Source organism: Gymnodraco acuticeps, unplaced genomic scaffold, assembly GCF_902827175.1.
Source record: "Gymnodraco acuticeps unplaced genomic scaffold, fGymAcu1.1, whole genome shotgun sequence".
Lineage (NCBI taxonomy): Eukaryota > Metazoa > Chordata > Actinopteri > Perciformes > Bathydraconidae > Gymnodraco > Gymnodraco acuticeps.
Genome location: NW_022990224.1, coordinates 2,744,603 through 2,761,230, shown reverse-complemented (window position 1 = coordinate 2,761,230; position 16,628 = coordinate 2,744,603). Strand labels below are relative to the sequence as shown.

The following is a 16,628-nucleotide window of genomic DNA, read 5'->3' as shown; positions in this document are numbered from 1 at the left end:
TTCACCATGCTGTCAGTCTGTCACCAGGATCATAAATCAGTCATTTTTACAGGAACAGCTCTGGCTAAGAGGAAGGAAGTGATATGAAGGACATTTTGCCAAAGAACATTAGATTAATAAATGTCAAGAGATATTAGATTTATAAAAAAGGAAACACAGTACTGAGTAGTTTGGCGTTTTCTTTTTATTAAATCTGCTCGTAAAATATTGCAGTGAATGCAGATGTTTCTCATTGATATTTGATTAAAATTAAACCCCAATTGAAATAATAAATTATGCAATGCTTATCTGGATGATAAATCCTGATTCTTGATACCTGTGTTGGCCTACTTCTCTGTACCAAAATACATTTAAAAATGTCACATTTCAGGAGCAAGTTATTAGACTACTGCATAGTAAGCAAATGAGGCTGCAGTTTAATAGTACATTAGTAGTGTACTATAATAGTGTTTTAATAACTTAAAGTGGACTGATACAGATGTAATCCCGTCACAGATCATGTTCAGTGTGTGATAAGAACACGAGGGAGTGATGGAGTCTTCTTTGCTTTGATACAAAAGTCTCTATGTTGCCGGTTTGATACTTCAGGAACTTTATTGTTTGTTCTGCTTAGAAAGAAGACATTTAACACGTTATTACTTTTTATCATGCGTTAAATAACAGTATGGACCATCACTATTCATAAGAACACAGCAACATTAAATAAAATGTATATCTTGTTGCAGGAATCTCAGTCACTTACTTCTCATTGGCCTTCTGGTTTCTTTCCACTGAAGGAGTCAGTGTTTTGTTATCTGTTGTTTTGAGTGTGGAATTTTGGGAGTCGTGTGCATCTGCGGCTGAAGGGGTATCAACTGTATTGCTGCAAGGAAAGGACAGAAAACTATGAAAGTAACTAAGTACTTAGTACCATTTTGAGATACTTAAATTCTTCACTTAAGTGTTTCTATTTGTATTATATTATTTACTAACAAAACATGTAAGTTAAATTATATGAATATATATTGTTTACAAATTATGAAAACAATGAAAGCAGTAAACTTAATTTCTGCATGTATAAAATGCATTTTCGTTAAATATTGAACCTTTGCTTTGAATGTCATAATAATCCCTGTACATATATTCCCGTAATATTGAAATGTAACACTTTACATTCACACTGTTTCACTACATTACAGTAAAGATTGAGTTTGATACAGTAGATCAGATTCACACGGGGCGTGTTGCAGTAATACCTGAACTTGTAGTCTGTAGGGAGGCTCACACCTAATCTGTAGTCTCTCCTTGTTCTGGAGATTTGCTTGTGAAGGTCCCTGACTGTGCAGTTGTGACCACTGAATATGAAGCCCACGAACAGCAGCTTCCCTCTGATGTACATCTATCACATGAACAAGCAACATCACATTAGATGTGTGGAAACGGAAAAACAAAACTATGAACACTGCAGTTTTTCATTGTGGGATTTAAAAAGCATTAGTCTACACTGTATATTTAGAGTATGGAGAAGTGGTTTGCATCACAATGCTGATTCTCTCTTTTCCAAATGTTCGTCATATCAGTAATGTGGAAATGTGTACTTTTCATAACTGAGGGTCCTAGAGTGTGTGTTCAATGTGAGTAAGACTTAGGTTTTCTGTTTGATTTATGGACTGTAGAGAGGAATTTAATCTTAGAGCAAAACTCACTGGAGCAGCTGTCATGACTTTGGGCTAAAAATTAACCAACCTTTTTGTAATTAAGAAGCGCCATCCTTCACTGCTACTTTAATAATAACTGTCTGGTTTTCTTGGTAAGAACAGTAGCTTACAACATTCCTCCTCACCACATCCCCCTCATACTTTCCCCTCTTCAGCTTCAGGCAAGCACTGCTGCTGCCACCCAGAGGAAACATTGAAACCCTGCACTGAGCTGAGCCTGCAGTGGTTTTACTGACCAGGACCATCCCTGGAGCTGCGTTATGCCGCTGCTGCAGCAGGATGCTCCCCGCAACACAGCTGGGCTTCCCTGTTGACATCTCATACCTCACCAGGCGAAATGAATCCATCTGGCACTAGATTTAAAACAAAAACCTGTTACTGAGTTTGCTGAAATACATACTTTTCAATAAACTTCTGACTGTAGTATGTCTTTCTCTGATCCTCTGTTTTTAGTATGTGCAAAGCAATGTATATTTCACATTTAGTGTACTTGCTGTAGGACTGGATTACAGCAAAGTAAAAGTGATGCACATGCTGCAAATTGGAGACTGCAATGATGTTGGGTTCGCAAAATAGGGTGAAATTGCTGCTTCTTGTGTTGTTGTTATTTTCTGCACCCCCTGCATGTGAGACAGCCCACCTGAGAACAGGGCATGGTTCTGTGCTTGTTCCTCTTCCTGTACAGCAGCTGCAGCACCTCCTGGCCCGGCGCTGCTTGTGTGTTGACGTGTTGAGGTGGAGGAGTCACACACACCACCAGGATCTGTTGACTGTGCGGAGGCTGGCCCATGACGAAGGCATCGTACTCCGGGTCCGTCAGCACTGGCATCAGTGCAGCGCTGCAGCAGCACCGCCTGCGCCCCCCCTCCCCGAGCAGGGCGGCTCTCAGCAGAGCAGGGCACACAGTGAGGGGGGTGGAGGGGATGAACGATGGTGGGGCAACAGCGGAGGGCTGCAAATCTGCACTGTTTGGAATAAATACTGACCTGGCAGAGTGGGAGTGATAGTGAAGCTGTCATTGTAAATAAACTCTTGTTCTTATTATAAACTGCAGTTTATGTCAATTTGAATGAATGTTTTTATGTGGTCTTACTCAATTTGGATGTTGCCATGAATTTGAAGGGGTCCTATCTGTGTCACAAGACGGGGTTCTTCGTTTGTTTGCTTTTTCCGTGTCCTAAAAACATGCAGATCAAAACAGTGAAATGTTATATTTCATTATATTACATTACATTACATTACATTACATGTCACTTGTTAGACGCTTTTATCCGAAGCGACTTACATGCTCAATACTGTGGGCAATCCCCACAGGAGCAATTTGGGGTCTTGCCCAGGGACACAACGACATGCTGACTGCAGTGATCCGAACACCTACTTACACAACAACCCACTGCACCACACGCTTCCTTATATTATGTATTAGATAATGCAGGACCATCTGTGCAGAGCTCAAGCACTTGAGATTGATCAATGAACAGTGTGTTTGTGTAACTACAACAAAATCAATAACTAGGTAGGTAGGTTCTGAATGTGGTTTCATGTACTGTACATGTTGCTATGCAGTGGAAGCCAGACAATCTTGGAGCAGATGTTAACTAGAACATTGCGAAAAAATAACGCCTTTACATTATTAGGATCGCATATAAAAGTGGCACAAATCAGACTTTGAGAACAAAACTATCACGTGATTTGTGCTGTTCAAAACTGATCTGGGCCACATTAGCCCAATAAAGAAATCTGTTTTGAGTCACTTTTGCCTGCAGTGTGAACATAGCCATATTTAGCATTTAACTACCAAGTATGGCTCCAGCTTGAAACAGTAAAATAAAGTACATTTACAATTAAAAGTGTTAGTGTGGTCCCAATGGCAAACATTCTGGTCCTATATTCTCATGTTAAATGTGCACCTGGGCAGCTTGACGTAGCAGTCTAGAGGAGGTCTTTCTGCCGGTGCGGACAGATGTCTTTGTTGCTCCTGTAACTCTTTCCTGTCCTCCTCTGGCCGCACTGCTCTAGCGTCTGCCCGATCAGGTGGGTTCAGAGAGGGCAGAGTCGCTGACTGCACCTCCCTCCTCAGCCTGGTCCTCAGTGGGGCATCTGGCATCCGTTTCATGTCAGGACACTTGATACCTGAAGGAGAGGAAGAGGTCACTCAGAAATGCACACAGACACCGAGTGTGGACACAAGTGACCGTGAACAGGATCCTGATGGAACTATTCAATAATGTTGAGTTTGCAGGATGAGATGATACTGTAACTTTTGTCTTCACTGAATCACTCCTAAACAACCTTAGCTTGGATCAGATTGGCTCAAAGAGACTTTTGTTGCACTGCATAGTTTTATAACTCGCGTAAGAACACAATGTTGTTCTCATAAAAGCTATAAATGTACAAACCTATGGCCACACGGTAATAATCCAGCCAGCCGTCCAGGGTGTTTCGTACTCTCTGCTGAAGCCTCTTCAGCTCCCTGCCAACATGCCCTCCTCTTCTCCACTGTGCTGACGGCTCCTCCAGCTCCTCCACCTCTCCAACCATCTGGAGCACCTCCAGGGAGCACACTGACACCTGCCATACATCATTACTCGCATGGTGGGTTAGAATATATAGAACAACAAAAGGCATTTAGCCAGCTGTTTTATACAAAGTGACTCAATGAAGGTTTTTCAAAATAGATCCTCGGTATTGTTGTAACACGCGTCTGCAGGGGATAGAAAGTGTCTTACAGGTGTTAACGTCAGGTTCCTCTTGCTCTCTAGGACCACAACAGGGTTTGTTGTCTTCCTCAACAGCAACAGGTCTTGAGCAGAGTCGGAGGTCATCTTTTCTTCAGTCTGCAAACATGTCTGTTAATACACGGGTGACGTTACAGATAGGAGTTTAATCATAAATCCAATATCTGTTAAACATTAATCTTACCGTTTCTCGTGATTTGTTAAGGTTGGACAGGACAGAAAGAGGAAGTTGAACACTTTCGTTGTTGCACCTGAAGCTGAGCATGGCAGAGGTACCACTGAGCAGCCTCACAGAAATTACATCTGACAACTGAAGGAGACAAAAAAAAAACTGATTTTAAGTTTTCCCTCATAAAATGTGATAATTATTTCACTGTTATCTAATAAGCACACTGTTATAAAACCCCTATCCCCTGTCAGAGAAAGTTTGTTCAGTCATCAGTAGGTCATGCGTCATACCTCTCATGCCCTGTTTGTTTGCAGTTTCTCAAATGCACTTCTTACAATTGTCTCACACGTCAGGTTCTTTAACTACTCTTGTCACTGACCATATCAGCATATGTCAGCAGATAAACTTTGGCCTGGTTTTTGTACAACATGTAGCTGTTTGTTCATTGCACAAAGAACATGGATATAATCTATTATACTATTAAATATGTCAGAGGTTGTGTCACTCTTGCTCACTGGCTGCACCTGAATATCAATCTTCTCCTTCAGTGTGCGGTCTTTCTGACAGCTCCACTCCTTAGTGATCTTCCCATGCTGGTCACATATGAATCCACCTTCCTGGTCCCACACTGCTGCAATGACAGAGCTGGAGAACAAGTGTAAACATTGTTAAAGTCGTAACACATACATGGTTATAGTTATAGAAAGGCTGTTTAAAGACTTTCAGCATTTAGGAGAAAAGCCATTTGTTGCTTTCTTTGGGGGAGCGAGATGAGAACATCAATAATAAACAATGGGTGCTACATATCCTAAATTCATAAGATAACTGATCATTTTTTCAAATGTCGGAAGCTCTCTAAGAAAAGCCAGAGAGGATATCATCCTGACATTTTATTGACTTACTCTCAGCAGAGCACCCGTTTTATTTGCTCAGACTGTCTGACATATCAACACCAAACTCACGTTAGAGGGTTTGTCGCAGCCCCGTTCCCGAACGCTGTGATAGTCGCCAGAATAACGGGACACTCGCTGTCATTGAACACGTTGGTATAGAAGCCTCCACACAGCAAACCTGAGCGACTCTGGCATACGGCAATACAACCAGACGGGTAGCTGAGAGCCCAAGGTCAAGGGTCAAAAGGTAATCTGCAGTGACACATTATCCATATGCTGCACAATGCCTTTCTTGTACGACTACTGGAACTTATGAATAAACATGACGAGAGAAGGATACTATATGAAGGAGGAGCCGTCGTTGATCCTGTAGTGTAGTTTCTGCCGTGATGGATCCATGGGTTTCATTTCTGGTACCTGCGGCATCCCGTTGACAAGAGCAGCAGGCTGCACCTTTCTCCTCGCCCTCCTGTCCTTCAGTTTGACCTTAGCATCACCATAATGACAGAGAATGAGGGGCTTGTTCAGGTCCTGCTCAGTTTGTAGTTTTCTATGAAAAGAGGTGATATTTTAATGTTTGAGAACTGGTCTCTCATGTAGGACATAGCAAAAATAATGACTTCATTTAAAATACAGTAAGGATTGCTCCCAAAAATTAAGGATTAACTCAACAGATCATTAAAAACCAAAACAGCAGCCCAAGCTAGAATATTCTAGCTATACTTTTAGACAAACGCTAACATAAGAGGTATAATGTTCATCATGTTAATTATGTTAGCGTGATAGAAGGCATTTTAATCCACTAATTAGCACTGAATGCAAAGAATAGCTGAGTGGGATGTGCGCAGGATTTTAGTCAGAAGGTTGTGAAGTAAGTTCAATTGCAACGTTATGGGCGCCACAAGATAAGTCATGGAAACACCAAAGTTATTACAATCCAGCCTCAGTGGGACATGCATGTGTAATAGTTCTCTTTACCCCCTGCATGTTGTTGAAATTAGCAAGGTCATATCTGGGAATCAAGAATATCTCTGCAAAGTGTGTTCCAATCCATCTAATAAATGTAAAGACGTGTGACTAGATTAATAAAAAACTTTGAACAGCAGGTGAGATAAAAAGTTAGATGATCACCAGAGTTGTTGAATCATATCTCTCAGTGTAAGTGCATTGAATAGTAATTGAGATATTGCAGTCTGGACTGACAGATTGACTGACATTGCTGTCCCTGGAAACATCTGATTATCAGATCACATTATGGAATATGTAACCCCTCATTTGACACACATTTGCACACGTTTACTGTATGCATTAGTAAAGGTTAACAACTCACTGGAGACTTCTTGCGGCCTGGAGTCGCTCCACCACCCACTGACAGAGACGGATCTGCTGAGCCTCATCACAGGAGGGCATCTTCGACTGGATGATCCAACCTGGACACAAATCACATCCAGTTGAGGCAGCAGAGAGACGACCAAAGACACAGCAGCCTTCATGAACACAATGTCTCACCTGGATTACTGCAGCTGTTGGATGAGATGGAGAAACTGACAGTACTGGAGCTGAGAGCTGCAGAGGAAAAACAGATCTTAGTCAGTTTATCAGCTGAGGTTTGATTAACCTTTTCATTGAATCTGTGAAGACAATACTGGCGATACTTCAGTCCCTAACAGTGGCACGAAGGAACTCAATACTGTAACTCAATAGCTCTGTAACTGATTAACAGACAGCAGTACATCTTTACCTACCTTGTCCTATCTGTTAAACTAATCCCCTCACTTCCACAAGCTTGCAACCGAAGCTGTCCTCACATTCAGTCTTTAAAAGGTCATGAGATATTACTTAATGGGTTTTCACTCTCACTGTTATTGTCTCTTTACATTAGAGCCCCAAATATAGTTATGTCTGTTCTGACTTGTCTCAGTTTTACACAATTGTTCCTTTGCAACACTAGCATTTTTCTAATAATGCATATTTTATAAACTGTTTGGGCTTTAACTAAAGGCACAACAGAGTGTTAATAAATCATTTATTAAAGATTAAAGGCCATTTGTAAAACATACTCTTGGGTTGCCAGGTTGCATATGCATATCCTTTTAGAGCCTACTTGCTTTGTCAAACTGTTTATTGACACTTATAGCTAAATGTAGTGGAAGAAGAGCCATCATTAATTACTTTCAAATATGTATGCCTGCAGAACTAACATGACATATTACCTTAATTAATCAATGTATTCTTGATTCTAATAGCCCAATTATACTAGTTATTCATATGCAAATGCATAGATTTTGGTCCAGGTGCTGTGCAGCCATTTTTCAGAAATGTCAAATTACGTAGCAGATTAGGAGGGAGGCTTTTTTTTACCTGGTTTATCATGAAGGCTTAAATAAATGATCTATTAACCATTATTAAAGATGAATTACTGTGCTAAGCCCTTTTCATGCACAGGACAGAAACTATTCAAACAAATATTAAATATGTCAAAGTTAATATGCTTTTTTAATTACACAGGCAGCATATATTCTATAGTGAGTTAACAATCTATTGTTGGCTATCTTAAGTGTGGTAGAGATGTACTGTATCTCGCCATACTTTTTACAGTGAGTTTCTTTAGGTATTTCACTTTTCCACAGGTTTTTTTTTTCAGGCAGAGGTGGGCTTCCATAGAAGGGACCCAGAAATATGTTTACCTCTATTTGAACTGTGTTTACGCTTTTTCATGCGTGGATTTGAGCTGAGTTGTGGTTTTCTCACAGAGGGACCACCATTTTCCACAACACATGAGTTTCTCCCTCCTGCCTCCGTCTTGTCTTCGGCGGACACTTGACTGGATCGAGATTCATCCAGTTTCCCGGAACCTTTGGACTGCCGTATTTCGGCGGCCTGCTCCGGACTTTTAAAGTGCACCGACCCCGCAGTCAGATCCTTCCAGGAGCAATTCAGAATATTTACAATCCCGTGAGGAATCCGGCCCTCCTCAGTCCACTTATGTCGTGAAAGTAGGCGAGCCAGGTCATTTAATATCAGAGGGGCTGCTCGCTGGTATGCGTCCATGGGATCCTGGTCCTTTATGTTGAGTGCAGCACCGACAGAGGTATCAGGTTCACCATCTCCACATGTTTCACCTGACAGCCTCTGAGTGAGCTCACCACTTTTACCTTCTGTGTTGTCATCTGGATGACTGTGGAAAAATGAGACAAATTATTTCATCGCACAAGAAGAAGGTTAAAAGACTGCGCATAGCAATAAGGGACTTTGATTACCTTGCTTCTTCACGTGCCAAATTAAAATGAAAAATGTTGCTTCGTGCCCCTTTAATTCGGTTTCGTTTTGTTGGCTGCGGAGAGATCAGTTGCAAGGTTAATTTCTTGCTGATTCTCATAAACTGTAGTCAGCTAAATTAATAATGTCCTCACCTGGTCAAAGAAGTACAAAGGGCCACATCTGAATTCTGTCAGCCCAACAGAATAAGTCATTTTTTTTTTTTAAATCCACTTAAATGTCCTTAAAATGATCGTCAAACGCAGAATAGGTACACAAAAATCCATAAGTGTAGTGCTTTAAAATCCACCTCCACTGCTGTCAATGTGCCTCAGTCCACTCTTTGTGCTGGGCTTGTTGCTTGGTTACACAGTTATACGCCTCTCCAAATACTCGCGATACGCACCATTAATCGACTCCGGGCATCAAACAGAAAGTTAATCTGTGACAAAACAAAAACCAAAAACATTATTGACAAGTAAAATAAGCTGTTTTCCATTGAGGATACACGGAGAAGTGACACACAAGTCGAGGAGCTGCAGGTGCGGACAGTAACCTGAAACTCAGCGCTAGACAAAGTGATGATTCTGGCAGTGCAGCTAAATTTACATGCCATTTATCAGGGCATGATGGCTCCATAACTAAGCATTTCACCCTCCACAGAGCACATTGTGTTGCTGTCCCAAAATGTAATTTCCCCCTGCAGGAAGAAGAAAAAAAATCTGATGATAAATGAAAGTTTTTGCTCTTCGTGACAGAGCAGGATCGTCTTCCCACTCGGGTCAAGTTGTTGCGCGGAGATTGTCTAATGGCTCATTATTGGCTCAGCTTCCTCCTGCACACTTTTCTGCTTTGACCACTGGAGGCTCTCAGCAGTTTATGCGTCACTTCACCTCTCAGTCGCTGATCATGGCGGAGCTACAGCTCCAGCGTGAAGTGGAGCCTCAACTTCTCAATGGGGACGACCTGAACGAGGAGAGAAAAGATGCAGACGCGTCAGAATCCGTGAAGAAGAGGAGAAGAAAGAAGAAGAGGAATAAGACCCCAGCACCAGGTGAGAGGCATCACTTTGCGATTGGAAGATGCTTTGAGAAAATAGCGCAGAAATTGTCTCCTCTAGTGCCACTCGGTAAAGAGTACGAGTAAATCAAATATGCGGGACAGGAGACTTTCCAACCTGTCAGATGGGACTCCTGTCCAGCTGTCCCAACTCAACTAGACATGGGACAGTCTCTGTAAAATATGAAATTACCATCAAAGCTGAGTGAAAGCTGTCATTTGAAGATATGGGTGGAATCAAATGTAATTTTACTCCAGATTAAATATGTTCCATCCTATAAATCCCCCTAAACTGCATGAAATGATAATATCCACAGTTTTAGTGCAAAAATATGACAACCACTCAAATGCAAAAAAAAGCGTGATGATAATCACAGCTTTACTGCCTCATGATATGAAAAGAAAAATCTGAGAGAACCTAAGTTTGTTGAGCCTGCCATAAGTCAAGTGCTGTCCACAGAGCCCTGTCTCTGAAGGGCTAAATGTCATAATGCTGCAAGGTACACATGCCCTTGAGGATATTGACTCTCAGGGTAAAGAAATAAATTATGCACAGACCCTGCCAAGTTGTGGATGCACTTTTTTGAAATCACTCTGAAGCACAAATTATTTACTTACTCTCTGTGTGTGTGTGTGTGTGTGTGTGTGTGTGTGTGTGTGTGTGTGTGTGTGTGTGTGTGTGTGTGTGTGTGTGTGTGTGTGTGTGTGTGTGTGTGTGTGTGTGTGTGTGTGTGTGTGTGTGTGTGTGTGTGTGTGTGTCTTAATGCATGTGCATGATTGCCGATGGTCTTCACGTGTGTGTTGACCTGCACATGTGTGTGACTTTGCAGCAGGGACAAATGAAGCTGAGGGCGATGGAGAAGCTGGAAGTGTTGGGGATGTGACAAAACACATGGAGCAGCAGTCACTGGAGGACAAAGAGAGGGAGGAGGATGGAGAAGAAGGTAACTCCTCCTCACCATCATCTTCCTCATCATCTGCAGCGGAGATTGTGTTGAACTTTAAGACCCTGATCGTGCTCAGTGAAATTCATCTGCAATGTGATATTTGATTTTCAGTAGCACACTGGGGATTGTGCCTAAGCTCCTGTCGATATTTCTCACGTTGCAAAACTGTATTGAAACTAATGATGCGTTCAACAGATGGGGAAGAAGGAGAGAACTCAGCTGGAAAAAAGAAGAAGAAGAAGAAAAAGAAGAAAGGATGTAAGCCTTTACTTCTCAGTGCACCAAATGCATCTCTCGCTACAGTTGCTTATTGGCAAGGACTGCTTGAACCAAATTCACATTAGCTACATTCAGGATTTTAATTGAAACTGCAGTTTACATCTCATGTTATAGATACACAAATAACACTAACAGCAAAAGCTCTTCTGTGTTTTTTCTACATCACTTTCAACTATTAGGTAAATACAACAGGTGCATCAAAGCAGGTTGACCTTTTTAAATGAGTGTCATGAGAGACACATAATGTAGTAGGACAGAGAGGGCAGGTGTAGGACAAAACAAGGACCTTACATATGTCAGGCAGACAGAAGGAAATGAATGTGGAGTGAGCAAACTGGAAGTAAGTCACCCCCGTAACATGTCATATAACCCACTATAGGACACAAGTGCTTTTATATTGCCACAGATTTGTCTCGCTTTATGATTAAATAGGTTTCTTTTATTCAGGGGTGCCTTGCTTGATTAGATCTGTAAGCCAGGAGCTGCACTGAATTCTCTCACAAGGTTGAAATGCAGAAGTCATGAACATTTGGAGGATAACTTGTATTTTCTTTTCTCTCTTTGTGGTTGCTTTCCTCTGCTTCTCCTTCTCACTATCTGGGTTACAGTGAAGGGACAGACTGACCCTCCCTCAATCCCTATTTGTGAGCTGTTTCCCAGCGGAGACTTTCCAAAGGGAGAAGAGTGTGAATATCCACCATCGAAAGACGGGTGTGTGACCTCCACATCGTCCCTCACACTCAGCAGTAGTCTTCCACTGTGTGACATGCCTAGTTTTTTTATTTAGATCTCTCTGCTTTGCACTCCTTCATGTTTGGACAGCGTAATTAGGCGCAATGTTCAGTGTGTGCTTTAATCTCCTGTTCTGGAGCTATCTCATTTGTCAGATCTGCAAAGTATCAACATGACTTTCACCTGTCGTGTGTCGTATTCTCATTACCCGTATTTGTATAATGAGAAAATAATGAGTTCCTCCTCTCTGTGGTGTGCTTGTCTACCCCCCACCAGGCGCAGTGCAGCGTGGCGGACCACCAGTGAGGAGAAGCGGGCGCTGGACATGGCCAACGAGGAGATGTGGAGTGATTTCAGGGAGGCAGCCGAGGCGCATCGGCAGGTCCGCTCCTATGTTAATAGCTGGATCAAACCAGGGATGACCATGATTGACATCTGGTGAGATATGTGCTGAAGCGTTGACCTTGAGCCCCTTTTAATGGAGTTTAATGTTGGCTGCTTATACCTGCCTTGGCTCAGTTGAGACGTTTTAATTTGGCTTTAAGTCCAATTATTCTTATTTATTTATTTTATAATTGCTCTTTCAGTCCTGTGTTTATCGACTTATGTTGGTATTAAGTGTTTTGAACACTCACAAAGTCTGTTTATAACCTTGGAAGTGGGGTTAATATATGTGTTTTTATGTTTTTGGATTTAGAAGCACTTGATGCTTTCTGTATGAAAAGTGCTTCATAAATGAACTTTGATTTGAAATTTATTCAGGTTTCAGCGCTTCTTTGTCCCAGTCTGTTTTAAATGTTTCAAGGCTGTCATTTGTGCATAGCTACAGTGTAGTTATGACAATGACAATCTTAGGTCACAGGCTCCTCCAACAGTGCAACACAATAAAACAGATAAAATAGTAGTGCAAGTAAATAAAATAAAATATAATATAATAGAAAGTGCAGATGCATCAAAGCAAGCATGATTTATTATATGGCTTCATCCTATTCTTCTGCATGCATTATCTGCCCTCAAAACAGTCTCATGGTTTCTGTCCTCCATTGTCCCCATTTCTGTTTCTGGCAGTGAGAAGCTGGAGAACTGCTCCAGGACGCTCATCAAAGAAAACGGGCTAAAGGCAGGTCTGGCCTTCCCCACCGGCTGCTCCATCAACCACTGTGCTGCCCACTACACCCCCAACGCAGGAGACCCCACGGTGCTGCGCTACGACGACGTCTGCAAAATCGACTTTGGGACGCACATCAACGGCAAGCGCTCGCTAATAACTTTTTAAGTGCTTTAGGAGTTCTGCTGTGCCATTTCACACTTGGCTTTTATTATGAAACGGTGAAATGATGATTACATTATAATTATTTCTTCCTGGAAAGTGCTGTTCTTGTAAGTTAATTAACTTTTTTTAGATCATGACATGATGAATTTTCCTGCAGAGTGATAACCTCATTGGAACTGACTGAAGTTTTTGGTCTTTCAGGTCGAATAATAGACTGTGCCTTCACCGTCATCTTTAATCCAAAGTTTGACAGGCTGCTGGAGGCTGTGAGAGACGCAACTAACACCGGCATTAAGGTGATACAGCTCTTCATCCTTCCCCATTCCTAACAGTTAAACCTATAAAATAATGCCATGATAGAGTATTTGGGTATATTTGGCTCTAATGCTGGATTCACAGTAACAACTAAGTTTCTGAATCTGACTTGATGTGACACAAAAATGCAGAGTAAGTTCAATATAATAATTGTAATGATCTTATACATACTGTAAACAACAAGGTATTTTTGGTCAAGATAAGACTGTAAAAATGTTATAATAAAGAACAAATCAGGTACAGTATATTTAGTAGATTATCTGAATAAATACAGACATTAAATTGCATGAAAAACACTGAAAATATGATAAATGTGTACAAATCAATCAATCCCCTAGTCTACATACATTTCCTTTAAAGGAGTTGGATAGTTATAAAAAATTGGAGTAGGCAATGTATACCATATTGAAAATGAAAAGGAGATAAAATGTACAGCTTATGCAACCAGAAACTACAAAGTGTATTGAGACCCTTAATTAATTAACTAAGAGAAGAGAAGTAATAAATCATGAAATGCAAAAAATCCTGTGACTCTATTTACATCAGGGGTCTCAAACTCAAGGCCCGGGGGCCAAATCCGGCCCACGACTTCATTTTATGTGGCCCCGCAAGAGCTTGCAAAGAATATAATACGTTTATTATACGGTTACATGCCACTTTACAGAAGCAGGTTGCCCATAAACTACATGTCCCACAATGCATCTCGTTTTGTGACATGGGTACACTGAAGAGACTTGCAATTATTTGCCCTGGACTTCTGCTTTCAGACATAGTTAATTACTAAGTTATTTTCCTATCCGATATTAATCAAATTCAGAGGCAATAATGTAATATAATACATTATTTGATATATATATATATATATTATATATTTATATAGTTAAAACCGGCCCTTTGAGTGCAACCTTTATGTGAATGTGGCCCGCGATGAAATTGAGTTCGACACCCCTGATTTACATGGTTCAGAGTTCAGGAATGATGCATTATGTTAATCATTCTAGAAAATCATCATTAGATAAGAGTTAATTAACATAGTGGCTATACCTAAAACTATCATATGTTTTAATCTAGTCCTTGATGTTCAGGTATTCAGGAATGACCATTTGTATTAGCAGGGTTCCTCATTTGGGTCTCGGGAGTTTGTGTACTAAACTGTTAAGTGTTTCCACGCTAACTATAAATAAGACACATCACATTGACTATCCAGACTGACTGTGTGAGCATTGTAATGACGACGTGTAATGATGCGAGAGTAAACACCTCTCTGTCAGTTTGCAGGGATTGATGTGCGCCTGTGCGATGTCGGTGAGACCATTCAGGAGGTCATGGAGTCTTACGAGGTGGAGATAGATGGGAAAACATATCAAGGTAACGCAAGGTCGTTCATCTTTTATCGTGCACACGTCCAGCGCTGCTTCCTATTTATTAAACCTCTGGGTGCTGTTCTCTTTCTAGTGAAGCCAATCAGGAATCTCAATGGCCACTCTATCGGACAGTACAGGATACACTCGGGGAAGACGGTCCCTATTGTGAAAGGCGGAGAAGCCACGAGGATGGAGGTTTGTGCAGCAGTGAATACAACCCACTCAAAATGTGATTACATTCGAGCCAAATGTGGATGTGACCAGAAAACAGCACTGCAGAACCTTTATGCTGGAGTGTGTGAAATTAAACCTTTATTAGCTGCTTGACCTTGCACATAAATAAACCCTTTTTAAGTCTGAAGTGTAATTGGAAGAACATGTGGCTGGTTAGGGTTACGACGGTGGGATGTAAGAGAAGTGTTCCAACTCACTGCTCTAACAGCTTCTTAGTCACCCTAGTCAGCACTTTAATTACAACTTTAATGGAATTACCAGCCTTATCGAGTAGCAACACGTAACCCTTATTTCATCTCAAGAGTCGTGGGCATCTAGAGTTCATTATCGAACTCTATCAAGGAGAAACATGCTTTTGCACTATCTCACATTTCCTCAGACTACACTGCGATCACCGCCTGCCTCACACTCGCACAGCTGCAGTAGTATTTGGAGAGAACTGAGCATTTTAATTGGCAAGTCGCTGAGTCAAGCATTTTACCTGATGGTTGCAGGAGGGGGTTGCTGCTGATGTGGCAGCTTTACGTGTTGTATTTTTAGCTGAAGTGTGTTGGTGTAACAGAGCCCTTACCCTCTTTGTGCACAGAGTGGCAGCTGGGCGTGCCACAGGGCCACTGGCACTTTGACTGATTATCGGTGCATCGAGAGAGGGTGTCGCAATGTTATCAACTAATACCACAGGGACTCCGACAACAGCCACGCGCTGATAGAGATACGAAACGCCAATGAAACCGAGTCAATCAACTCACAGGAGGCGCTGCGCCACACAGGACACTGCTGCTCTTAATAGACTCCACATGAATATGTCAGCCTCTGGCTTCTTGAGGCTTTTATTACATTTACTCTGTCCCCTGGGGTTTTTTGTCCTTTCTGCAACATCATACCCTCTCAGCCCTGTATAAAAGTGCATAGATACATAGACATTCATATTAGTTCAACATGTTACCAAATAAAGTGTTTTGCCTTTCTTTTTGTTGCTTCCTAGGAAGGTGAAGCGTACGCCATTGAGACATTTGGCAGCACAGGAAGAGGTGCAGTCCATGATGACATGGAGTGCTCGCATTATATGAAAAACTTCAATGTTGGACATGTACCAATCAGGTTGGTTCTGCTGTATTAATATAAACAAAATTGAGAAAGTGTTTTGGTTAATTTCATATTCTGTCTTCTAATCCATATTTCTAACTAAATAGACTGAGCATACAGTCTGGTTTACATCAATAGCCAGTCTCCGGCTTGTCTCTCTAATGACTGTGTTGTTACTGCGCCGCAGACTTCCAAGGGCTAAACATCTGCTGAATGTGATCAATGAGAACTTTGGCACTCTGGCATTCTGCCGCCGCTGGCTGGACCGCCTGGGTGAGAGCAAGTACCTGATGGCGTTGAAGAATCTGTGTGACCTTGGCATCATAGACCCGTACCCTCCGCTCTGCGACATCAAGGGCAGCTACACGGCGCAGTACGAGCACACCATCCTACTCAGGCCCACCTGCAAGGAGGTAGTGAGCCGGGGGGACGACTACTAAGCATGCGCCAAACCTGAAGGAGAAGCAGGAGGAGACAAGAAACCTCTGCAGACTGATCGCAATTATGCAATATTTCTCTGATCTAAATTACCACTGCTTTAGTACCTTTAAGTCATTATTCAAGCAAGAGCGAAACGATTTTGG

At 41.7% G+C, this 16,628-nt stretch overlaps 2 protein-coding genes across 2 annotated transcripts; one reads left to right on the top strand and one right to left on the bottom strand.

The window, feature by feature from the left end:
* Positions 1 to 178: 178 nt before the first annotated feature.
* Positions 179 to 8,941, bottom strand: LOC117547898 (uncharacterized protein C3orf20 homolog). The gene is made up of 19 exons (XM_034218818.1): positions 8,911 to 8,941; positions 8,758 to 8,831; positions 8,653 to 8,675; positions 8,185 to 8,560; positions 7,007 to 7,063; positions 6,828 to 6,927; positions 5,838 to 6,047; positions 5,567 to 5,716; positions 5,129 to 5,249; positions 4,620 to 4,745; positions 4,427 to 4,546; positions 4,097 to 4,268; positions 3,608 to 3,830; positions 2,791 to 2,874; positions 2,338 to 2,683; positions 1,934 to 2,050; positions 1,236 to 1,378; positions 743 to 862; positions 179 to 605 (listed from the first exon to the last, which is right to left on the bottom strand). Exons 3-19 carry the CDS (start codon positions 8,665 to 8,667, stop codon positions 503 to 505), a joined length of 2,583 nt encoding a protein of 860 aa, XP_034074709.1. The 5' UTR covers positions 8,668 to 8,675; positions 8,758 to 8,831; positions 8,911 to 8,941; the 3' UTR covers positions 179 to 502.
* Positions 8,465 to 16,585, top strand: LOC117547901 (methionine aminopeptidase 2-like). Its single transcript, XM_034218826.1, has 11 exons — positions 8,465 to 9,809; positions 10,645 to 10,758; positions 10,957 to 11,019; positions 11,649 to 11,751; positions 12,049 to 12,210; positions 12,841 to 13,022; positions 13,247 to 13,341; positions 14,632 to 14,728; positions 14,816 to 14,919; positions 15,944 to 16,059; positions 16,232 to 16,585. The coding sequence occupies exons 1-11, from the start codon at positions 9,488 to 9,490 to the stop codon at positions 16,482 to 16,484; spliced, it is 1,611 nt and encodes a 536-aa protein (XP_034074717.1). The 5' UTR covers positions 8,465 to 9,487; the 3' UTR covers positions 16,485 to 16,585.
* Positions 16,586 to 16,628: the final 43 nt, after the last annotated feature.